We start from the raw sequence: 25,878 nt of genomic DNA on the forward strand, positions 1-25,878 counted from the left end.
GAAACATGCTGAACATTTGAAGCTTTGCAGCAGAAATGTTCATGTTACAAATACAGCAGAGCTGATCTGGGATCAGTGTGTTCACACCTGCAGCTACAACAAGGTTTCATGTCTCCACACGTCAGCATGTGAACTTTACTCTGACTCAGTCTGAGCAGTCAGACGGCATATTTTTAAAGTTAACACATCAGCACACACAGAGCTGAGCCCCTCCCACCTGTGCTGAGTTTCAGGTGGAGCCCCGCCTCCTTCCAGGAAGCAGCTCACCTGTGTGTCCGTGTTTAGTGTCCAGGTGTGGAGTGGAGCTTGTTGTTGGTGTGTGAAGAAACTGTAAGTTTGCTTTGTTTCCTCCTTTAACAGTTTGTCTTTAGGAACTTTACTGTTTGTTCAGCTCGTGTTTGATTTCTTCACACAACAAACTGTGTGTGTTTGTATTTCCGGTCTCTCCATTAAAGTCAGTGTGTAATGTTTCCTGGCTAACATCAGCTGTGTGCAGCTTAGTTCAGCACAAATCTGCCGCTCCATAGTTCACGGTAACGGACTCACAGCTGGACCAACGAGGCCGAGTGTGTCCGCCACTCTGAGCTACGTTCGTGTTTGTGTACTTGTAGTTTGTACTTTGTGATTTCACTCAGAGCCCACAGAGGACGCAGCGTACGTGATGACGTCACAGCCCTTTACCTCCTTTACTGTCACTGTGATTAATATTTACACACGAGACACCTGCAGAGCTCTGACGCTGAGCTAGCACACAGCATGCTAACACTAAGCTAACGCTAAGCTAACACTAAGAGTTCTTACAGACACGAGTTAAAAAGCTGCTTTTAGTGTGTGATCAGAGTCCAGGACTGAGAGCAGCAGCAGAGCTGATGGATGATGAATTACTGGATGGAAGAAGCTTCTCATTAGCAGTGAATCAGTGTGTGTGCAGTTCTCTGCAAACTCAGCAGCAAGAATTAGTGTGAAGCTTTAACTCTGCTGATCCTCTTTGAATCCTGGATCAGCTGAAAGGTTTAAAATGTTGTTCACACGTGTTGGACTGACTGAAGCTTCCAGTCACAGTGAATCAGTGTGTGTCAGTGAATGCATCGTGTGTGCTTCAGGCTCCATCTAGTGGACTGATAGCAGAGCAGCTGATGGCAGCTTCCTCTGCCTCACACTGCTGTCTGACTGCATCCAGCTGACACTGAGATGAAGCAGGAAAGAAGCAGCTGATATTTGGACAGCACACATGATGAAAGGAGGATTTCAGCTGATGTGCACATGAATGATTTGTGTTTCCTCTGCAGGTAGAAAGTGTGTGTGAGCTGATGTGAATTGAGCAGCATGGATCAGTGTGAGGACAGAGAGGAGGGAGCCCCTCCCTCTAAAAGCACTCTGTGTGGGGAACATGAGAGCCAGACCAAAGCTCAGAGGTGAGATGACCATCTCTAACTGTCCATGACTCTTCTCCATGTCACAGCTCAGCACTCACATCACTGCTGCATCATTATTCACAGGAACCAGCCTGGACCTCCACCCAGCTCTGTGTCCTTACAGAGTGACGGGTCTTTAGATCGTCTCATTCATTTTAAAGTCCAGCCTGTGTCTGCTGCAGAGAGGTGAGCTGTTAGCAACATGAACTCTTTGATTAAACTGCTCGATGTTGTTGGATATAAACTACAAACACGTCGTTCCCTCAGTCCCATTTAAACTGTCTTTTAAAACAAGCCTTTGGTTTCTAAACAACTGAAAACCCACTTCAGCAAACAGGAAGTGATCAGAGCGTCCGTCCACTTCCTGTCAGGCCCTGCAAACATTTCATATTGAAGAAAAGTAGTTGATATCTCACATTTTTACTCCACCACATTCAACCATTTTGACATTTTACAGCATGAAACTCTTGTCACATGACTCCTGTTATGTTATAGAGTCATGTGACCACCAGGGAGGGATTTGTATGGATGAAACACATTCAAATCAATCTGATTCATCAATGGAAACATTTTTGGTGTAAATGCAGCAACACTGAAAACGCTGAAGATAAAAACACAACAGATGAAATATGAACAAATCGAGGCTTTGAATACACGTGTGTGTGTTTGAGACACAGAGATAAATGGATTGTGTGTCTGTCCTATTGCTGCGTGAGGATTTTATTGTAGATTTTGTGCGTGTACACTTTTGACCACGAAGGTGTTGAAAGGGCGTAAAACAGTTGGAGGCACCAGAGTGAACACTAGTGCTGTCAGTAGATTAAAACATGACTAATTAATGACACAATCTTCTGTCATTAATCCTGATTAATCACAATTACTTGATCAATAGCTGCAGTTACATTTTTCCAACTTTATATTTAAGCCTGTAACAGACGTTTACACCATATAATGAAGTCAATGCAGAATAAACACAAAGAATGTTAAACGCTTCAATTCAAAGAGACTTTGAATAGTTTTCAGTCTTTAACTCAACTTCTCTGCTGTAAATACAACTTTGTAACAAACATATATACTAAAAGCTAAGTGTGCACTAATATATAATAATATATAATCTATATTACTGCTGTTAATGAAAATGTTTAATCAGACTCATCACAGGGTTACTGTGGATTCATTTGGATTAATCACCATTAAACATCATTTTTAATGTAAACGAATCAAAGTTCATTTCATGAGCAAACAGACTCGAGAGAAAAGGGCAAATTTACACACTTAACATGTTTATTGAACATGTAAACATTGATTAACCTCCTGAATGAGCCGACCCCCCCAGGGACAGTCCTGCATGCTAATGATGGGCTCTGCTCTGTACCTGCAGGATTCTGTCAGCCACAAACTCCTCAGCTGATCCTGAATCTGAGCCCATCTGTCAAACAATCATTTTCTTCACAGGTCTGTGGAGGTGGCACTGATCCTGCAGCAGTCTAACACTCTCTGTCACTCTTCTTCAAGTCTTTGACACGAGGAACCAAAACTATGTTATTAACAACACTAACAGGTCTGCAGTTTGTCCACTTGGCAGTTGTGTCATCAGTGCTTTGCATTGTTGTGATATTTTAAGCTGGAAGTGCTTCGGTGAAAAGAAAATTCCTTCTGTCACGATGTGCAGAATCCTTCATGTTGGTCGTTGTTATTTTTTTGAAACATTTCAGGGATTTTGAGTCGTTCTGCATCCAGATGTGTCGTGTTAAAGGTTTTTATCATGTTAATCATGATAACAGATGAACCCCTAACCCTAACCCTACATGTTCATTTTGACAGCAGTGCTAAATCCTTTTTAATGTTCTTCTGTCAGATCATTGATTAGACTCGACTCCAAATACGAGACTCAGAAAACTCAAAACTCAAATCAAAGCAATGAGAAAAGGACTTCTTGTGTTAGAATGAAAACATATGGAAGTGGTCAGGTTTCAAACACTCGTTGAATCTGCTGCACAGTTACATTCAGGGACCTTTGGCCTCCTGAGAGCATTAGTTGATGGTTCATCACAGTTTTCTCAAAGTTTCCTCTGAGCTTCTGCAGCATCATCACTTCCATCACTGATGAAAGAAAGTTCATAGAAAACAGAAAATATATCTTCAGAATCTGAGAGTCTAAAACTTGACAGACTTGATTCAGATGAAGTTATTTGAGCAGAAACTCCTGGATCTTTATCCTGTGTTGATCTAATCCTTCATGGTTCCTCCACAGAGTGGAGCAGCAGAGCTCAGAGGTTCCCAGTGGTCAGTCTGCCCAGCAGCATCAAACACAGCTGGACTCCATATTTATGGTCTGTACATGTACAACAACTACTTTATTATTAATATTAATAATAATGCATTTATTTATAGGTCCCTTTCAGAACACCAAGGACTCTGTGGACTAAATGACCAAAAGAAAACAAACTTTGAAATCAGACGGTGCAAATGTGATCACAGGGAAACGTTTTAAACATCGAGGCTTTAAACAGAAACCAAAGTGAAACAGTTTGTAGTCGAGATCAGTGGGAATGAAGCTGAATAACTGTTTCTTCAATAACTTTGAGCTCTTAAAAAAGAAAAACTAGCTGAAAGTCTGGCTGCTCTTATGAAAAGTACAGAGAAATTATGGGTCGCTCAACACTTGTGCACAATATAAGAGTTTAAATAAATCTGAAGAATAACTCAAAATCCTACAATTATACTGAGAAAATCATCTACAGCTAACTATCCAAGTGGATTTGTTTAAGACAGCTCCATCTGCTGGTGGCCCTCTGCAGGTGCATGAAAGGGGCGTGTTTATAGTGAAAGTAGTAGAGGAAGTAAACCCCACGGGAAGGAGGAGGACTCTCAGCAGCTTCCAGCTCATATTCAGACATTTGACTTCTCACTGAAAGCAGCAAGTTTGAGTGTCTGTACCTTAGTTAGAAGAGATAACATGTCAGTAGTAATTAGAGTTGATTGAGCAATGCTGTCCTTGTAATGTAGTTTATGATTTTTATACATCTTTTTATGGACAAGTCCAGTTTTTCTGTAGAGCCTCTCAAGTTGGTGACAGCAGTCAAAGTTCACGTGTAAACCAGAGCAGCAAATCAGGTCCAAATGTGTTGTTCACAGTGAGTGGGATCATCATTGGCTGCTATGTTAACCTCCTGCAGCAGGATGTCTTTGGTCAGAGAATGGATAGATCACTAAGTCATTGTTGAGTTTAGGGAGACAGTAGACAGTTGGAGGAGGTTCAGCCAGTTGACACACAGTAGATAAAATAACTGAAGGCAGGAGCAGACACCTGTATGACTTTCCACCTCTCACATAGATTATTGTCCCTGGGCAGCGCCACAGGGCTGGTAGATGTAAACAAAGCTGGAGGAGAGGATTGATTCATCTGAGAAAAGTCACAGAGTTGTGTCTTGATGCTCAATCATCCAGGTACGTAAATCCCAAAAAGCTTGATTCTGTTCATCTGGATGTTTTCAGTGGGAGAAACGTTTCATCATCATCAGGTGACTTCTTCAGTCTCAGCTGACTGCAGGTTTCAATCTCATAAACAGGACATTTGTATGACTGAAACCAGCCCACTGAAGGAACAATGGGCTGGGAGGTCAGTTCATTGATCATTGGTATGCATATTGTCAGGACCATTGATCAATGGTTGTTGATCAATGGTCATGAGTCCAGTTCACAGAGAGCTGGGGAATGGCTGCAATCACAGCATGTAAGATGGTGACAGTTGTACCCTTAGGCCCCTCCTCCATTCAGAGATGGTCTTTCCTTTTCACATAAATGGCCTCCTTGACTCCGCCCTCAAACCAGCGTTCACATTTACTCAGGACCTTCTTGATGTGAAGTTCTTCTGCTTCGCTGGCTGCTGTGTCTGTGGGGATGGTGTTTGTTCTGTGTTGTAGTGTCCTGATGACGCCCAGTTTGTGCTCCAGTGGATGATGAGAGTCAAACCTTAAATACTGATCTGTATGCGTAAACAGAGTGAACCTTTAAGACCAGTTGTCTGTACGATCAACTCAGTCACCTGAAACATCTCCAAGTTTCTGGCTTTGATCATCAACCTGTTGGTAGTTCAGCTCTGAACACCAGTGAAATGTTTCTCCCACTGAAATCGCTGCATTCATATGAACAGCATCAACGTTTTGGGATCATGGAGTTGTGGACAAAGTCTCAGTTAATCAGATAAAGTCAAACCTATAATTGGTAAAGAGTTCGTGGATGATATGCCCCTTGATGGTAAAGAAGTGGATGTTGTGTGGACTAAAGTTCAGAGTGGTGGGTCATTCATAAAGTATTCTGTTCCAGCTGCTGGAGGACAACATCATCACTTTTGTGAAGAACGAGCTGAAGAAGATCCAGAAGGCTCTGAATCCAAATAAGCCCCAGTGCTTGGAGTTTCAGAGGGAGGATGATGAGCAGAGGAGAAACAGCAGAGAGGCATTTGTGAAGATCACAGTGGACTTCCTGAGGAGAATGAAGCAGGAGGAGCTGGCTGACCGTCTGCAGAGACGTAAGAGGATTTATCTAAAGATTTAAGCTGCTGGATAAATGAGACACTTGTGACACCAGTGTGTTCAGTCATTTCTCAGTGGGTCAGAAATTGTCATCAGCATTTTGTAAAATGTGATTGTTAAAGTTGTATTTTTATTATTATTATTCAGAACTTCAAGCTGCAGTTTGTCATCGTAACCTTAAATCCACCCTGAAGAAGAAGTTCCAGTGTGTGTTTGAGGGCATCGCTAAAGCAGGAAACCCAACCCTCCTGAATCAGATCTACACAGAGCTCTACATCACAGAGGGAGGGACTGCAGAGGTCAATGATGAACATGAGGTCAGACAGATTGAAACAGCATCCAGGAAACCAGACAGACCAGAAACAACCATCAGACAAGAAGACATCTTTAAAGCCTCACCTGGAAGAGATGAACCAATCAGAACAGTGCTGACAAAGGGAGTGGCTGGCATTGGGAAAACAGTCTTAACACAGAAATACAGCCTGGACTGGGCTGAAGACAAAGCCAACCAGGACATCCAGTTCATATTTCCATTCACTTTCAGAGAGCTGAATGTGCTGAAAGAGGAAAAGTTCAGCTTGGTGGGACTTGTTCATCACTTCTTTACTGAAACCAAAGAAGCAGGAATCTGCAGCTTTGAAGACTTCCAGGTTGTGTTCATCTTTGATGGTCTGGATGAGTGTCGACTTCCTCTGGACTTCCACAAAACTACAATCCTAACTGACCCTAGAAAGTCCACCTCAGTGGATGTGCTGCTGATAAACCTCATCAGGGGGAAACTGCTTCCCTCTGCTCGCCTCTGGATAACCACACGACCTGCAGCAGCCAATCAGATCCCTCCTGACTGTGTTGGCATGGTGACAGAGGTCAGAGGGTTCACTGACCCACAGAAGGAGGAGTACTTCAGGAAGAGATTCAGAGATGAGGAGCAGGCCAGCAGGATCATCTCCCACATCAAGACATCACGAAGCCTCCACATCATGTGCCACATCCCAGTCTTCTGCTGGATCACTGCTACAGTTCTGGAGGATGTGCTGGAAACCAGAGAGGGAGGACAGCTGCCCAAGACCCTGACTGAGATGTACATCCACTTCCTGGTGGTTCAGGCCAAAGTGAAGAAGGTCAAGTATGATGGAGGAGCTGAGACAGATCCACACTGGAGTCCAGAGAGCAGGAAGATGATGGAGTCTCTGGGAAAACTGGCTTTTGATCAGCTGCAGAAAGGAAACCTGATCTTCTATGAATCAGACCTGACAGAGTGTGGCATCGATATCAGAGCAGCCTCAGTGTACTCAGGAGTGTTCACACAGATCTTTAAAGAGGAGAGAGGACTGTACCAGGACAAGGTGTTCTGCTTCATCCATCTGAGTGTTCAGGAGTTTCTGGCTGCTCTTCATGTCCATCTGACCTTCATCAACTCTGGACTCAATCTGATGGAACAACAACAAACAACATCCAAGCGGTCTAGTTTTTTTAGAAAAAAAGAGTCTCTCCACCAGAGTGCTGTGAACAAGGCCTTGCAGAGTCCAAATGGACACCTGGACTTGTTCCTCCGCTTCCTCCTGGGTCTTTCCCTGCAGACCAATCAGACTCTCCTACGAGCCCTGATGACACAGACAGGAAGTAGCTCACTGACCAATCAGGAAACAGTCCAGTACATCAAGGAGAAGCTCAGTGAGAATCTGTCTGCAGAGAAAAGCATCAATCTGATCCACTGTCTGAATGAACTGAATGATCGTTCTCTAGTGGAGGAGATCCAACAATACAGGACTTCAGGAAGTCTCTCCACAGGTAAACTGTCTCCTGCTCAGTGGTCAGCTCTGACCTTCATCTTACTGTCATCAGAAGAAGATCTGGATGAGTTTGACTTCAAGAAATACTCTGCTTCAGAGGAGGCTCTTCTGAGGCTGCTGCCAGTGGTCAAAGCCTCCAACAAAGCTCTGTGAGTAAACATGTTGTCATCGCTTCATTGTTAAAATCATGGGAAATAAATCAGAAATGCTGAGTTCAAAGAGCACTGTAACATTTTTTTAAAATAGTAAATTAAATGATCATCAGTCACTCGGTAAATATATGGTAGTTTTAATGTTTCACTCCAGCATTTCTAAAACACACTTTGTTCTGTAACTCTTATCAAAGGACAATCCAGACCCAGCCTATAAGAACATGAGCTCTGATGCTTCAGCCCCTCTGACAGGTTTATTATCCTCAGCTTGTTCATTTGTCTCCAACTCCAGGAGTTTGGTTGTTTTATTCTAAAGCACAAACTTCACCTGCCAGACTTCACCTACATCTTTTTCTGATGTTCATAATTTAAGTTCAAGTTTGTATCTCACTTTCAGTGCACACCCTCCCTTTTTAAATATAAATCTCTGCTGTGCTGTCATGTTTTCATCCCGTATGGAGGGAGAAACTCGGTCTTCATTACTGAAATTGCCTCTAAGGTCGTGTTTCTTGTCAGTAACCATATGTAACTGTAAGGCTTCCATAACCAGTGTTATCACAGAATTACAGTGGGTTCACTCTGGGTCCTCTACAGTTTCTTCCCACTGTCCACAGACATGCAGTTAGGTTACCTGGTGATCTAAACTTCATGCAGGTGTGAGTGAGAGTGGTTGTCTGTCCCTCTGTGGGCTTAGTGGAAGAGACTGGATGGATCTCTGCTTTGTCTTTGATATATGCTGACAGCAAACATTCTCCATGAAGTCTGCATTTCAGCTCATCTCCTTTATACACACCTTTAACAGGAAGAGTTTTATACAGCTAGTGTTTAAAATCAAGTGTTATTCACAATACACAGGTAATGAGCATGATTATTGAATTACTAAAATTTTCTAAAATAATTGTTTTAGTTAATATTGTATGACAGTGTACACAGAATTATTAGCTCAGTAGGCAGAGTGGTCGCCCCATGATCATAAGGTCAGGGGTCGAATCCACCGAATAGCTACCTTGTGGTACCCCTGAGCAAGGTACCATCAAGGTACCAATCATGTGCACTGGACTGGTAGCACTCATAGTCTCATAGGTTTAAAATAAAAAAAGGTTCAACATATAAACAAATTTAATTTGATCACATATATTCTTTGTTTTTTTTGTTGTGGTTTTTTCCCTTTCTCTCTCAGACTGAGCAGCTGTAACGTCTCAGAGGAAGGCTGTGAAAATTTGTTGTCAGTGGTCAGCTCCCAGTCCTGTAGTCTGAGAGAGCTGGACCTGAGTACCGACAGCCTGAAGGCTTCAGCAGTAAAGCTTCTGTCTGCTGCAGTGGAGAGTCCACATGCCAAACTGAATGTTCTGAGGTCAGATCAATTTGTATTATGTTTAGTTCTGTTTGTTTATGTGTTTGATGTTTGTTTTTGTTTATGTCTTTATCCAGTTATCCTTGTCTCATAGCATTTTTATTCATTTCAAAGTTAAACAGAAGTTTTACTAACCTGCTCAGCACAAGACAATAAGCTATTGCACCCTGATTACACTTTAACAACAATCTTTATTCATGTTTTTATCTTCAGACTTAACATCTGTGAACTCTCAGAGGAAAACTGTGAAGCTCTGTCCTCAGTTCTCAGCTCACAGTGCTCTAGTCTGACAGAGCTGGACCTGAGTATCAGAAAGCTGCAGGATTCAGGAGTGAAGCTTCTGTCTGCTGGACTACAACATTTAAACTGTAAACTGAATACTCTGAGGTCAGATCAGGGAACATTTAGTTTTAGAATTATTAATTAAAGTTCATACATATGATGTTGTATCTTAGTATGTTTATGTTTCCTTTAAAAATAGAAAGTCAACATTTAATGTTGTGAAATGTATTAACAAACTCTACATGAGTACTTGTTTTATAGATTGTCTTTTATTTTTCAGACTGAGTGGCTGTAACCTGTCAGAGAGAAGCTGTGAAGCTCTGTCCTCAGTCCTCAGCTCCCAGTCCTCCAGTCTGAGAGAGCTGGACCTGAGTAACTCTGACCTGCAGGATTCAGGAGTGAAGCTTCTGTCCGCTGGACTAAAGAGTTCACAGTGTGCAGTGGAAACTCTCAGGTCAGGATTCAAACTTTTCCACAGATGATCATTTGAAATGTGATTTATATTATTGTATAAACAGGTAACTTTTACAGCTGTCAAGTGAACTTTTATTTACATTTGAGTGGATAATTGGACTCTGAATTACTAAAAGTTGTTATAGTCATGTCTCTGTTTATTTAAAAAAATACTTCATGCACTGCCTAATTTAAAGATTTAGGCTCCTTTGGGCCCATAATATATATATTTGATTTCTTTGTGAATGAAATTAGGAGGATATTGGCGACTGCTGATTGGCTCGCTGTTTGTTTTTTATTCACAGTACTTAATTTTAAAGGCTGATTTCTCAAAATGAGATGTTTATCTTTTCTTCTACAACACGTGGAGCCACCAAATCTTCTTGCTTGATTTATTCATTACAGTTTGATTTAAAGAATATTAGACTCGTAACATAATAAATATATTTATTTCACTTCTTCTTGAGAGAAAGAAAGGGATGACTGGGTGAGCTCCAGTGGTTCATCCCAGCAGAGAGAGCAGCACACTGGGCTGCAAATGATCACAGTAGTAATGGCCATAGTTTGATAAAACAGGCAGTCTTACCCTGTAGATAATACAGGGTTCTGGTGCCGATGTGGGGGAGGGGAGTCGCCCGGTACTAACTACATACTACTAACTACCTCATCCAGATGTCTTCCCTACTAAACCTGATAAGAAGTAACTGCAGTAGCCTTATAGGTCAAATCAGTTTCACCTGTTAAAGTTAGCTCCACTATTAATTAGGGGTGGGGGAAAAAATCGATACTGTGTAGTATCGTGATATTTTGTTTGCTAATAATGTATCGATACAGGGACAGCAGAAATCGATATTTTGTTACAAACAATTTTTTCTCTGAAGTCAACATGCTCTGGAGTCAGAGCATGTTGACTTCAGAGCATGTTGATCCTTTTTCTGAGCAACAATCCTGACATTCCTTCACTGTCCAAATGTGTTTAACTTTTTTTTTGGCAGCAATAAACATGACAGTTTACTTATTTTAATTTAAGACATGTTTAATTTTAATTAAGTTTGAAACTTTTTTATTTAATGTAAAATTATATATTTTTTTAAATTTACTTTCAAATTCTTCAGTTGCTGAAGGGGCTGCATAGTTTTCATAAATTGCATAGTTCAGAATAGCTATAATTGTACCAGATGGTTGCATTCAGTTAAGTTGGACTAGACTGTAATACAAACTGTTCAGTTTGTCAACAATAAAACTGACTGAAATGAGAGAAAGACTGAGTGTGAGACTTTGATATTAGATAAAATGAATATTGATAAAGTTTACCTTTATGTGCAGAATTTAAATATCGCAAAATATTTTAAAAAATCGCAATAATATCGTATCGTGCGTTAAGTATTGTGATAATATCGTATCGCGAGTTGTATGGTGATTCCCACCTCTACTATTAATGGTGTCACTTGTTATTTCTGGGATGAGTTTAGTAGCCTGAACAGCTGCTTAAAGGAAAGTAATTAAATAATAAAAATAACCTAAGTCCGGGGGAACCTGCAAGAGCTGTTTGCACAAAGAATAATGCTCAGACTTTGAGGTTTTATCGTTTTACACAAGGTTTAAAAATGAATGTCCACAATTGAATTGCAGAAATTGTTATTGAGCTAATACTGATGTAGTTGTTATCTTTGGTAAGGAGAGGTTGGAGGAAGGATGAGCACAGTCAGGCCTAAAGATGCTCTTAATAATAATAATGGATTGCATTTATATAGCGCTTTTCGAGACCCTCAAAGACCCTTTACAATCCCACTACAGGGAGTGCAGAATTATTAGGCAAGTTGTATTTTTGAGGAATAATTTTATTATTGAACAACAACCATGTTCTCAATGAACCCAAAAAATTCATTAATATCAAAGCTGAATGTTTTTGGAAGTAGTTTTTAGTTTGTTTTTAGTTTTAGCTATTTTAGGGGGATATCTGTGTGTGCAGGTGACTATTACTGTGCATAATTATTAGGCAACTTAACAAAAAACAAATATATACCCATTTCATTTATTTATTTTTACCAGTGACACCAATATAACATCTCCACATTCACAAATATACATTTCTGACATTCAAAAACAAAACAAAAACAAATCAGCGACCAATATAGCCACCTTTCTTTGCAAGGACACTCAAAAGCCTGCCATCCATGGATTCTGTCAGTGTTTTGATCTGTTCACCATCAACATTGCGTGCAGCAGCAACCACAGCCTCCCAGACACTGTTCAGAGAGGTGTACTGTTTTCCCTCCTTGTAAAGCTCACATTTGATGATGGACCACAGGTTCTCAATGGGGTTCAGATCAGGTGAACAAGGAGGCCATGTCATTAGTTTTTCTTCTTTTATACCCTTTCTTGCCAGCCACGCTGTGGAGTACTTGGACGCGTGTGATGGAGCATTGTCCTGCATGAAAATCATGTTTTTCTTGAAGGATGCAGACTTCTTCCTGTACCACTGCTTGAAGAAGGTGTCCTCCAGAAACTGGCAGTAGGACTGGGAGTTGAGCTTGACTCCATCCTCAACCCGAAAAGGCCCCACAAGCTCATCTTTGATGATACCAGCCCAAACCAGTACTCCACCTCCACCTTGCTGGCGTCTGAGTGGGACTGGAGCTCTCTGCCCTTTACCAATCCAGCCACGGGCCCATCCATCTGGCCCATCAAGACTCACTCTCATTTCATCAGTCCATAAAACCTTAGAAAAACCAGTCTTGAGATATTTCTTGGCCCAGTCTTGACGTTTCAGCTTGTGTGTCTTGTTCAGTGGTGGTCGTCTTTCAGCCTTTCTTACCTTGGCCATGTCTCTGAGTATTGCACACCTTGTGCTCTTGGGCACTCCAGTGATGTTGCAGCTCTGAAATATGGCCAAACTGGTGGCAAGTGGCATCTTGGCAGCTGCACGCTTGACTTTTCTCAGTTCATGGGCAGTTATTTTGTGCCTTGGTTTTTCCACACGCTTCTTGCGACCCTGTTGACTATTTTGAATGAAACGCTTGATTGTTCGATGATCACGCTTCAGAAGCTTTGCAATTTTGAGACTGCTGCATCCCTCTGCAAGATATCTCACTGTTTTTGACTTTTCTGAGCCTGTCAAGTCCTTCTTTTGACCCATTTTGCCAAAGGAAAGGACGTTACCTAATAATTATGCACACCTGATATAGGGTGTTGATGTCATTAGACCACACCCCTTCTCATTACAGAGATGCACATCACCTAATATGCTTAATTGGTAGTAGGCTTTCGAGCCTATACAGCTTGGAGTAAGACAACATGCATGAAGAGGATGATGTGGACAAAATACTCATTTGCCTAATAATTCTGCACTCCCTGTATTCATTCACTCTCACATTCACACACTGGTGGAGGTAAGCTACAGTTGTAGTGGTAGGTTAGGTTTTGCCCAAGGACAAAATGACCAAGACAGAGAGAGCTGGCTCATCAGACAGACAAGCTCATCTTGTAACCTACTGGTTCGCTGGTCAGCACACCAGCTGACTAGCGAACCGGCTAACTAGCACACCAGCTAACTAGCACACCGGCTAAATAGCAAATCAGCTAACTAGCAGACCAGCTAACGGCAGCCACAAGCTGAAGGACGATTAAATGTAGTGGAGATATCAGAGATGACACTGGTGTGTCCGATTCACTCTTTAGCACTCTGGTCACTCCGGTGTGTCAGCCAGAACACCACTGAAGGCCAAATGATCCCAGCATGTGGAATAAAGAGCTTAAGGTTTGGTTTGAGACACTTTATTCTTTCACTGATTGATTCTTGCGGCTGTGATCATGTGTGTGGTTTCTTACAAAAAGGAAGTACACAATACAAATACATGACAAATAAGATGAATAGATAAGTTACATATCCAGTTATATGTACGTACATCAGTATAGCTAATATAGCCATATATAAGGACAAAGATCACAGTACTATAATGCAGTAATGTTAAACACAAAGGTGTATATCTACATAAATCTGTCCTATCAGTGATCAGGGTACTGTAGTATACTTCCACTACATAAACTATAGAAACTAAACGACATTAGTGTGACTTTAAGTTACCATCAGTACAGACGAACTGATGGTAGTTGTACAAAATAAAGGCATTGCAATTATTGTGAAGGGCTTCCGGTTAAACTAAGATCAGCTGATTACCTCATAACAAATTGTTTGCTATAGAACGCAGCTCCCACTCTTCATTAATATCATGTACTGTAACTCCCAAGTAACCATGGTTACCCAGCCACGCCCAGTAGTCTCCAGAGAGACCAACAGCTGGTGCACGTTGTAACGCCGTGGCTTTCATAGTCTCTCCTTTTTCTACAGCTCATGTGTTCTTCTTGTGATGGTGCGTCTTGAGGGAGGCTCATACATGCCGTCATTTGTTGATCCTAAGAACGTTCCTCAGACCGACTTCTTCAACAACACTAATCGGCCTGCAGTTTGTAGCTACTCACTTCACTGTGGTGTTTGTTAGCTTGTCTTTCTTTGGTTTTATCCTGACTCCTCCCACAAGCTGATCCTACGTAGTCTGCCCAAGCCTCCCTCCTCTGTTTGTTTGGGTGGTTTGTTTGCTGCCATCAACAGCGTGTAATGCATTTAAGTGATACTTCAGACATGAAGTACTGCGACAATAAAAAACTCAACTTTGCTTAAAAATAACTTTAGTTGTATCAACACTGCCCTCTGGAATAATTAGACTTTGGTGACAAACTGATGTGATCTCCATGTTTCCTTTGTTGGACTGTGGGCGAGTGTCAGAACTGAATGTACTGAGTAACATGTGGAGTTTAAATATGTGTCAGTTCCAGTTTTAGAGCTCTAAAGTGCAGCTATCATGTTAGGAATATGTTAGGAATAGACAGGAACACTGAGCACACTGAGGTCAAATCTTTATTTATCCAGTTCATCTGTAGGCTGAGCTCAGTCCATCCATTTAGTGAAATGATGTTTAAAGGTCTCCTTGTTCTGTGAGCGTGCACAGATCCTGAAGCAGAAAGCCTGGGTTAACAGAGAAATGATCATCACTGTGATGATGCTCACCATCTCTGACTGGGATTTGAGGTTTTGTCAAAGCAGCAAAGAAAGCCTGGCTATGTTGGACTGGGTGTGGAAGCAGCTCCCAGTTTGAGTTCAGGAGACAGACACCCTCTCTACTTTGACGATCAGCTTCAAACTTTCCTTTTTGATAAAACTTATAGTTAGAGCTGGATCAGGTGACCCTGAACCATCACTTAGTTATGCTGCTATAGAGATGGATAACAGATGGATTGTTGTTTTGTGTGTCTGCAGTCTGTCAGGCTGTCTGATCACAGAGGAAGGCTGTACTTGTCTGGCCTCAGCTCTGACCTCCAACCCCTCCCATCTGAGAGAGCTGGACCTGAGCTACAATCATCCAGGTCCCTCAGGAATGAAGCTTCTGTCGGCTGGACTGAAGGATCCAGGCTGGAGACTGGACACTCTCAGGTATGGAGAGAATGTCTGATATAGGAGTAAGAGCTGGAATCATTTCCTGTGTCTTTCACTCACTTCCTGTTTGTTTCCTGCAGATGAGACATGAACAATCACACATGCAGGAATATTTTCAGGGACAGACACACTAGTCTAGCTGGATAGTACATGGATATTTATGTAGGGGGTCTTCAAGGAGTCTGTTTGCAGGAACATTAATGATAACTGATAAGTCATGTTGAGAGTTTCATTAAAAGTAGACTTACAGTTAGGTAATATTTGGACAGAGACAACATTTTGTAACTTTAGATACAAGTATCAGCCATGTGTGTGTTTCCCATGCTGTATGTCCACAGTCACAGTGACAGTCAGTGACACTGACAGAAGGATGAAACAAGGCTGTGAATCATTTCAGTCTGTGTGTGTGACAAAGAGGCAGACAGGAGCAGCTAACATTTGGAAATGGAAGCTTACTGGAAACACTACATTCACGGCTGAATTCACAATAGATTTGTTCTCAAGTGCACATTTAGCAGCTAATGCTAATACTGTTTTCCCTTTGCTTTCTACAGCAGCTATTGCTAAGTAGGCCACTTTGCTCCGCTAAGGATTTGTGTGACCATGATGGAGACTCTGATAAGCTAATGCTGCTAAGCTAATGCTGTTTATGGGCCCTGTTAGAATCAATATTTCATTCTCATTCTGTTGTCTGAGAACAATATTAACGTTTCACATCATTATAACACAAGAGAAAAGGGTATTGGCATTAGCTACTAGTGCTTATTCACCTCAAATTACCTTTAGCTGCTAATGGCAGCCTACTTAGCATTAACTCCTCACTAATATAATGCTAATTTACATCAAATTAGCATTAACTGCTCATATTGTTATAAGGAAAGAGAAAACGGTATTAGCATTTGCTGCTAATAATTATTCACCCCTAATTAGAATAAGCCGCTAAAAGCAGCCAACTTAGCATTAATTCCTCACTTTGTTGTTACCCAACGGAAAAGAGTATTAGTATTAGCTACTATCATTTTTAATAAGTAAGAGAAAACAGTATTAGCAGTAGCGCATAATGCTAATTCACGTCAACGTAGTATTAGTTAATAATGGCAGCCTACTTAGCATTAACTGCTCACTAATATAATGCTAATTCGCATCAAATTAGCATTAGCTGCTCAAGTTGTTATAAGGAAAAAGAGAAAACGGTATTAGTATTAGCTGCTAATAATTATTCACCCCTAATTAGAGTTAGCCCCTAATGGCAGTCTACTTAGCATTAACTCCTGACATTGTTATAATGCAGGGGAAAAGAGTTACCATTATCGGATAATGCTAATTCTCATCAAATTAGCATTAGTTAATAACGGTAGACTTCATATCATTAGCTGCTGTCATTCTTACAAAGCAAACAGTATGAGCATTAGCTGTTAATCCTTTTTCATCTAAAATTAGAATTAGCCACTAATGGCGTATTGTTAAAAAGTAAGAAAAAACATTGTTAGCATAAGCGGATAATGCTAATTCATCTCAAATTAGTATTAGCTAATAATGGCACCTGCTTAGCATTAGCTGGTCACATTGTTATAAGGCAAGAAAATATGGTATTAGCATTATCTGCCAATTTCTATTTACCTAAAATTAGCATTAGCCACTAATGGTAGCCTATAGCAAAAACTTCTTAATGCTAAATGAAGTTAATTAATGCTAAGTAGGTTTAACTGAAATTAAAGTAGTGTTAGCATTAGCTGCTGATATTGTTAAAAGGGAAGATAAAACATTGCTAGCAGCAGCGGATAATGCTAACACACATAATAATTAGCATTACCTAATAATGGCAGCCTTCTTAGCATTAGCTGCTCATATTGTTATAATGCAAGGGAAAAGAGTTGGCAAAAACAGTGTTAGCATTAGTGGATAATGCTAATTCACCTAAATTAGCATTAGCTAATAATGGCTACGTACTTAGCATTACCTACTAATATTGATATAAAGCAAGAAAATATGGTATTAGCATTAGCTTCTAATGCTTTCTCATCTAAAATTAGAATTAGCCACTAATGGCATCCTATTTAGCATTAACTCTTCACATCGCAAGGGAAAAATTAGAATTGAATAAAAAAAAAAAGTGTTCACATTAGCTACTTGTATTGTTAAAAAGTAAGAAAAAACATTGTTAGCATAAGGGGATAATGCTAATTCACCTCAAATTAGTATTAGCTAATAACGGCAACCTACATAGCATTAGCTGGTCACATTGTTATAAAGCAAGAAAATATGGTATTAGCATTATCTGCCAATTCCTATTCACCTAAAATTAGCATTACCTGCTAATGGCAGTCTACTTAGCATTAACTCCTCACTAATGTGATGCTAGTTCACATTAAATTAGCTTTAGCATTAGCTGCTAGCATCAGCCTACCTAGCACTAGCTGCTCACATTGTTAAAAGGGAAGAGAATACGATATTAGCATTAGCTGGTAATATTTATTCACCCCTAATTAGAATTAGCCACTAATGGCAGCATACTTAGCGTTAACTCCTCACATCATTGTAATGCAAATGAGGCTAACTTGCATTAAATTAGACTGCTGTTATTAGCTAATGCTATTTAGCAGTAGCTGCTCACATTGTTATAAAGCAAAGGAAAACGATATGAGCATTAGGTTCTAATGCGTATTTGCCTTAAATTAGACGTAGGTGCTAATGGCAGCCTACTTAGCATTAGCAGCTCAGATGTTTTAATGCTAGGAAAAAGAGTGTTAGCATTAGCCGTTCACATTGTTATAAAGTTAAGGGAAATAGTGTTAGCATTAGCTACTCACATTTTTAAAAAAAGTAAGTGTTAGCATTAGTGCATAATGCTAATTCACATCAAATTAGCATTAGTTAATAACGGCAGCCTATTTAGCATTAGCAGATAATGTTGACCTTGGCCCACTGGAAAAGTTCAGAACTAAAGATTTAGGAGTGTTTCTCGATAGCTCTTTCTCATTTGGGAAACAAATAAATTCTGTTATTAAAACCAGCTGTAAGGTTTATATTGTTGATTGTCATTTATGCTTAGAAATATTTACTCATATATGCTTAGAGTTGTATAATCGATTGCATGATGATAGAGGTTTGATCCTGAGTAGTCTGTAAAGACTCTGTGTGCCTTCCAGAGTGCTCTGGCATGCACACACCACTTGGGGCCATGAGAGAGGTCGTACCCTCTCTTACTGATTTATGGTGTAGGACAGGGGTCTCAAACTCAATTTAGCTGGGGGCCGCTGCAGGCAGAGTCTGGGTGAGGCTGGGCCGCATTAGGTTTTCCACAAGAAAGGCATGGTTAAAAAATTCCAATCTTCTCAAATCTCTTTATTTTTATTTTTTAACACAAAATATGAAAAATGAATAAACAAATTAAGAATTAATAAGAAAGTAAATCAATCTGTAATACATAAATAAAATAATAATAAGATATTTTTAGTCAGTGAACTTGTGTTTTTCTTTCAGTCTTCTATATCTGCTGTATTTAGATTGAAATGTCTGTATTAACAGTTCTATAACCTTCTTCTGAACATGAATGGAACACTGGAGAAAATGAACTGTTCTTCTGAACATGGCTTCTCTTGCCTACTCCTTGCTGCTAGAGACCTGGCAGCGTTTCCTCTCGCATAGCCGAGCCAGATTTGGCCTGAGGGAGGAAGCAGTTGCGACCCTCAGTATGTCTTGAAGATGATCATCCGTAAGTCTGGACCTGTACTTGGACTTATTGAAGTTCAAAGTGGAGAAGAGCTTTTGGCACAAGTATGTGCTACCAAAAAGGCACATGGTCCGCTTGAACATTCGGGAAAGCCGAGGGAAACTAGGGCTCAAGTCTCTCAAAAATTGTCCAAGCTTGTCTGCTTTTCCACTCACCTCCCTGAACGTTGCTTTGAGTTCAGAGTTGCACTGCAGCTCAATGAGCTCCATTTGAAGCACAGAAGGGGCATCTTGCACATCAAAGGAGAAGGGGTCCGCAAAAATGTGAAAGGTGGCTCTGTGTGTCTTGAAGTCAGCAAATCTGTGATCAAATTCCTCCTGTAGCCTCAAAATGACATCAACATACTCGTCAGCACTGAATGGTGTGCCTGCATCCACGAGTGCCTTGCATGCTGGGAAATGGCAAAGGTTTGTCTGAGAGAGCTGAGCTTTCCAGAGCGCCAGTTTTGTGGAGAATGCTCTCACGTTGTCATAGGCAGCACTGACAAGTTGCCCCTGGCCTTGTAACGTCTTGTTCAGTACATTAAGCTCATGTGTCATATCAACAAGAAAAGCTGAGTCCATGAGCCATTTGGGATCAGTTAGCACAGGAACACTAACTCCATCCTTCTCCATGAAGGCTTCACTTCTGCTCTCAACTCAAAAAGTCTCTTTAATACATTTCCCCTGCTGAGCCAACGTACCTCAGTGAAGTCGAGCACATCCCCATATTCTGACTCCATTTCCTCTAAAAAAGCACAGAACCTTCGGTGCTTTAAGCCCCTGGATCTGATTTGGTTGATGCATTTCACAACAATAGACATCACATTGTCAAACTTCAGGCATTTGCTGCAAAGGACCTGCTGATGGATGATGCAGTGCAGAGCAATGGCCTCCTCCACGCCTTCCTCTTCCAGTTTGTTTTGTGCCACCAGTCCATGTTTCCTCCCTGTCATTGATGGCGCTCCATCTGTTGTTATTCCAACAAACCTCTTCCATGGCAAACCAACATTCTCAATGGCATCACACAGCTTGTAAATATCTGCTGAGCGGTGGTCTGGCCATGCATTGGAATTACTGTGAGCAGCTCCTCCATCACTTCAAAACTGTCATCAACACCACGGACATACATTGGGAGCTGGGCAGTGTCGGTGATGTCTGTGGTCTCATCAAGAGCGACTGAGTATACACTGAAACATTTGGCTTTCTCACACAGTTGGTCATAAATGTCACTTGACAGGTCAGAAATGCGATCTGCTGCGGTGTTGGCAGAAAGGCTGATGTTGCTAAACTGACCTTTCTTTCCCGGACAGACTATATTTGCAGCCTGCAATATGCACTTTTAGACAAATGCACCTTCTGTGAATGGCTTCCCTGCTTTAGCAATCATCTCACTAACCACGTGGCTCCGACTGCTGCATTATTCTCTTTGGTTGCTTTCTTGGAGAAATCTTGCTGCCTCAGTAGATCTGTTTTAAGACTGGCAACCCGGTTCGCTCTCTCGTCTCCCTGGTATTTTGCATCCAGCTCAGCATGTCTAGTTGTGTAATGACGTTTCAAATTGTATTCCTTGTGCAGCGCAACTTTCTCTGTGCAAATAAGACAGGTCGGGGTGCCCCTGTGCTCAACAAAGAAATATTGCATTTCCCACTTTTCCTGAAATTGTCGGTGCTCATCACCAACCTTTCTCTTCACCGCAGGCTTTGAAAAAGACATGTTTGGGGCTATGTGACATTTATAATTCTACTTGGTGTCACTGTCGCATTGAAGTTTCAATCAAGCGTTTAGCCGACGGACGGGGAACGTCTCAACGCGTAGAGAACGTCATTTCTGCTTCTTTTTCTTGCAACCGTAGCACGGCGATCGGCAGATAAAAAGCCGGTAGCAGTCTCCTTTGTTTTTACGCTCGATGTTCATGTCTTTCATGACGACACGAACACCGTGGCGTTTGCAGATGGTAGAAAGTGCAGGGATAGCGAGCGCAAAAAAGGCGACTGCTCACGGCGCCGGGCTGTTGTTACAGGAGAAAGAAGCGGAAATGACACCGTGACATATAACAAATAACATCAGCTGTTTCTGATGTTAGTTGTTTTGACTGCTTTTACATTATATTGAAATATATGTAATGTTCATGTTTGCTGCAATGCAAACGCAGTGATGCAAATAAAAACATGGAGCCACAAATTACGGTGCGACCCTATAATTAGTCCGGGTTACCGGGGACTGTTGTTGCCGATGAACAGGTGTCGCTATGTGACTGCAGACTAAATTGGGCTGCATTGAGTTCATGACTTTTCTTTTATCCCGCCGCCTACGCATCACTGTGAGAGTTAATATGAGATCTCTCTCTGTGGAAAAATAACTTTAAATCCCACTGACGTGTGTATAAATCTATATACGTATAATGTCCCGCTGGGCAGCAACTTAAAAAAACAACTTTTTTTGAAGTGTTGTGAACGCAGCGCGCTGGGGCGAATGTCGGCGTTTGCCCAATAGAAAGGAGGAAGCCAGCCAGGCACAGGAAAGAAAGAAACACTCCAGGGCAACGCTGCTGGAACTTTGACTCATTGAGAAATGTTTCCCTGCTTGCATCAAGCCCGGCTGGTGTCCCCTGAGATCCATATCCCACCCTGATTGGTGGGTTAATTCAGCTCCGCCCACAACACTGTAAAGTGTCATACATTATCAAACTAACATTACATTTTCATATTAAGGTGGGGCCAAAAACTATCGTCCTGCGGGCCACAATTGGCCCACGGGCCACGAGTTTGAGACCCCTGGTGTAGGAGGACACCTGCTCTGTGTCTGGTTAAGTATAAGAGCCCTTTGTTAGGGGGACCGCTGGACTCTTAGCACCAGCTTTGGGGTCACAGGGTCACATCTGGAACACACACACACACACACACACACACACACACACACAGACACAGACAGACACACACACACACACACACACACGCACACACACACACACACACACACGCACACACACACAGAGACACGCACACACACACACACACACAGACACAGACACACACACACACACACACACACACACACACACACACACACTATGCACAGACTGGTACTCTTTGTTCATACCTGTGTAAGACGTCATAATGAACTTGTGCATATTCATGTAAGCTCAATAAAGAGCAGTGTTACGAGGGAGCAGACGAGAGCGACTGAGGTCAAGTGAAGGAACGGCGCTGTCACAGTTCTCTCCCTCATCAATTGTCTGGTTCCAGCGGTGGGTCTGTGCTAGACGACCCATCACCAGCTTTTTCCACTGGTTACCAGTACGTGGTAGAATCCACTTCCAGATCTGGTTGTCTTTAAATCTGTGAATGGATTGGCTCCATCTTATCTCTCTTTAACAAAAGAATCCAAGTGGAGCCCTCAGGTCTGCAGATAAGCAGCTTCTGACCAGAACTAGACGTAAAAACAGAGGTGAGCTTTATCGATGGCTGCAGCCAAACTCTGGAACAGTCGCCCTTCACATCAGGTCGTCACCAACACTGGACATTTTTAAAAGCCGGTTGGAAACACATTTGTACTCTGTAGCTTTCAATCCTGACCAGTCTTTATAGTCATTACTGTGTATGTTTCCTATTTTCTCTCTACTCTGTGCAGCACTTTGGCTCAAGCTGTTTTTAAATGTGCTGATAAATAAATGTAGATTTCTTTGAATAAAACAGTGGAGCCGAGCTTTGAGCTCAGTGTGTAACAGTGTGTGTGTGAGAGCCATGTAATGTCCATGTGTGCATGCTGACTGTGCTGCTCTGACCCCCCTCCTCCTTTCAGGGTGGAGCCTGCTGGAGTCCGATGGTTGAGACCAGGTCTGAGGAAGTGTAAGTGTGTTTTTAATGGGATTCATGAAAACAAAGCAGCACACATTCAACCATCTTCATCATGTCAGGAGTCATCATCAAAGTGTCAATCAATGAACAGATGATGGATCAATAACTGCAGCTGGATTGTGTTTGTTCTCTCCATCAGATTCCTGTCAACTCACAATCGACACAAACACAGTGAACACAAAGCTCCAACTGTCTGACAACAACAGGAAGGTGACACGTGTGAAGGAGGTTCAGTCATATCCTGATCATCCAGACAGATTTGATGTTCCTCAGCTGCTGTGTAGAAATGGTCTGACTGGTCGCTGTTACTGGGAGGTCGAGTGGAGAGGAGACGTTTTTATATCAGTGAGTTACAGAAGCATCAGAAGGAAAGGAGGCAGTGCTGACTGTGTGTTTGGAGGAAATGATCAGTCCTGGAGTCTGATCTGCTCTGATGATGGTCCTCAGTCTGTCTGTCACAATAACATACAAACATCCATCTCCTCCTCCTCCTCTGTCTCTCACAGAGCAGCAGTGTATGTGGACTGTCCTGCTGGCACTCTGTCCTTCTACAGAGTCTCCTCTGACACTCTGATCCACCTCCACACCTTCAACACCACATTCACTCAAACTCTGTATCCTGGGTTTATGGTCTGGTCTGGTGCCTCAGTGTCCCTGTGCTGAGTGGAGTGTAAAGAGTGTCTCCTGTTACAGAAACACTCTGACTGTTGAACAGATAGTTCAGTCTGTACATGTCTGTCTCTTTCACTCACAAACACGTTTTCAGATTCATGGATTCAATCAGTTGATGTTTGAAACTCTTCTAAATGATTCCTTGTAAACTTCTTCAGTCACAAACAAACAGGAAGTGATGTCACATGTGTTCCTGTCCACACAGCAGAATGAGTCTATTGCTGACAGTGATGTACAAACAGAGTGAGCATTTCTGAGGCCCAAAATAAACTGAGTAGTTCACTGAATGAACAATGGACTGTGAGCTCAGTTCCTTCATCATTAGTATGGATTATATATGTATATGTATTATATTAGTATCATATATATCAGGTGCTGCTGCTTTCAGTCATTGTGCAAATGTGCTGTTTGTAAGCTTGTAAAGCTGCAGTCAGCTGAGACTGAAGAAGTCACCTGATCAGTGAGCAAACGTTTCTGAAAACGTCCAGATGAACAGAATCAACCTTTTGGGATCAGCCAGCAATGCAGCATCATTGTTGTTCAGCTTCAGAGGTTTGCAGGAATGAACTGATGACCAGAAACAGCTGCAAAGTCCAAGAAAATACCAGCTGGAGTTCAGCTGCATTTGAAGAAGTCAAAGAAAAGTAAGGATGGCAAAGGGCGACGTTTTCTTCCAAAGAGCTGCAAACATGGTCGACGCCTCATTAGAAGAATCATCTGGACATTTGTGAGGAACTCTAACCAAGAAAGCAACGTCACACAGATCCAACAGACAGTTTCCATGACTGCAAGTGTTCAGTGGAAAAATGCTACATTGCATTATTGCATCCTCTCACCACAGGAGGCGCTGTTGGCACCACTGATTGCTGATCAGCTGTTCTCTGATGATCTGATTGATACTGTGAATAACGGGACTCACTGAACTCTGTGACGCAGTGAAGATTACAGAGTTTAACTTCACCCTTTAAGACTGACCACAGAACCAAGTCCGCCAGAGCTTTTGTTATATTTTTACATGCTGTGGAGCCATTTGTGGGAGCATTTCAAGTTGCTATACATCAATACAACTGTTATAGCCCTAATTTTAATAATATGTGTGCATTAAGTCCATAGTAACTACATAAACTGCAAAAAAACCTCTGCTCATCCATCTCTGTGTGTATCAGGATACATTTGGTTCATAATACACAGAAAAATCAGAGTTATTACCTGTAATAAATGTGAAAGATTCCTGCAGTGATAACCAGGCAGGACTGAAACACATCCAAGCTGTCACCACGGTAACAGCACCGCCCATCCACAGGTGAGGGGAGGAGCAAAAAGAGGGACTTTGACCATTTTATACTAAAAACACTCAACTAATGTTTCTAATATGAAACAAATAAGCCCACATTAATGTGAGCGTTTATTAAATAATAATAATGATGATTTCCTCCTGATCTCATTTCCACAGCAGAGAAAACTGTGGTGTATATTGAGGTGGAGGGTGTGGTCTGTGGCTCAGGTGTAGAGTGAGGGTGGGGTGCACCACAGCAGCATGCTGGGACTGCTGAGGGTGGAGGAGGGAGTGATGATGACATCAGAGCTGCAGCACAGAGACCAGTGAACACACAGTCTGTTCATCTTTGCATAGATACAATATACAGCACAATATTGAATGACAGACACGCTGTGGGAGCTTCCACAGATACACTGACGTCAGCATCCAGAGTCCTCCTGCTGCTCCCCCCTCAGAGCCCCGTGATCAGCACCAACACATTCAGTTAGATGACAGAGTCCAGCTGCAGCTAGAATCAGCTCCCCTCTGTGAACAACAGCACAGCGTCAGTGTTTCACACTCAGTGAAAGGAGGAAACAGCAGAAGAACACCATGTGTGCTACGTTTCCCAGGACACACTACAAACTGCACAAATACAGAGCAGCACGTGGAAGGACCTGGAGCTGCATTTACAGAGCTGCAGACAGCGTGATGTCCTGTATGGACAGGTGGAAGGAACCAAGTCCTCAGCTGGAACACTCGTGTTTGTCCACAGACAGGAAACACAGCAGGAAACTTCCTCACAGAAGTGCAGCTCATGGATAACACACTTCCTGTCAGTCAGAATGAGGCTGCAGCCAAACACAGAAAGGTGTTTTTGTCCAGATGAGCCCAGA

General features: G+C 41.9%; 1 protein-coding gene across 1 annotated transcript; it reads left to right on the forward strand.

Annotated features, from left to right (window-relative positions):
- The first annotated feature begins 215 nt into the window (after nt 1-215).
- Nucleotides 216-24,176, forward strand: LOC309702422 (protein NLRC3-like). Its single transcript, XM_082527140.1, has 11 exons — nt 216-330; nt 1,290-1,415; nt 1,500-1,601; nt 3,670-3,748; nt 5,745-5,949; nt 6,101-7,895; nt 9,466-9,639; nt 9,815-9,988; nt 15,305-15,478; nt 22,997-23,043; nt 23,192-24,176. Exons 2-11 carry the CDS (start codon nt 1,327-1,329, stop codon nt 23,713-23,715), a joined length of 3,363 nt encoding a protein of 1,120 aa, XP_082383266.1. The 5' UTR covers nt 216-330; nt 1,290-1,326; the 3' UTR covers nt 23,716-24,176.
- The last annotated feature ends 1,702 nt before the right edge of the window (nt 24,177-25,878 follow it).

The sequence above is a fragment of the Aulonocara stuartgranti genome, assembly GCF_965226115.1.
Source record: "Aulonocara stuartgranti genome assembly, chromosome: 3".
NCBI classification, from domain to species: Eukaryota; Metazoa; Chordata; class Actinopteri; order Cichliformes; family Cichlidae; genus Aulonocara; species Aulonocara stuartgranti.

Coding starts and splice junctions, on each gene's coding strand:
- LOC309702422 (XM_082527140.1), top strand. CDS start 1,327: ATGGATCAGTGTGAGGACAGAGAGGAGGGAGCCCCTCCCTCTAAAAGC. Junction 1,416..1,499: donor AGCCAGACCAAAGCTCAGAG/GTGAGATGACCA, acceptor CATTATTCACAG/GAACCAGCCTGGACCTCCAC. Junction 15,479..22,996: donor TGGAGACTGGACACTCTCAG/GTATGGAGAGAA, acceptor TCCTCCTTTCAG/GGTGGAGCCTGCTGGAGTCC.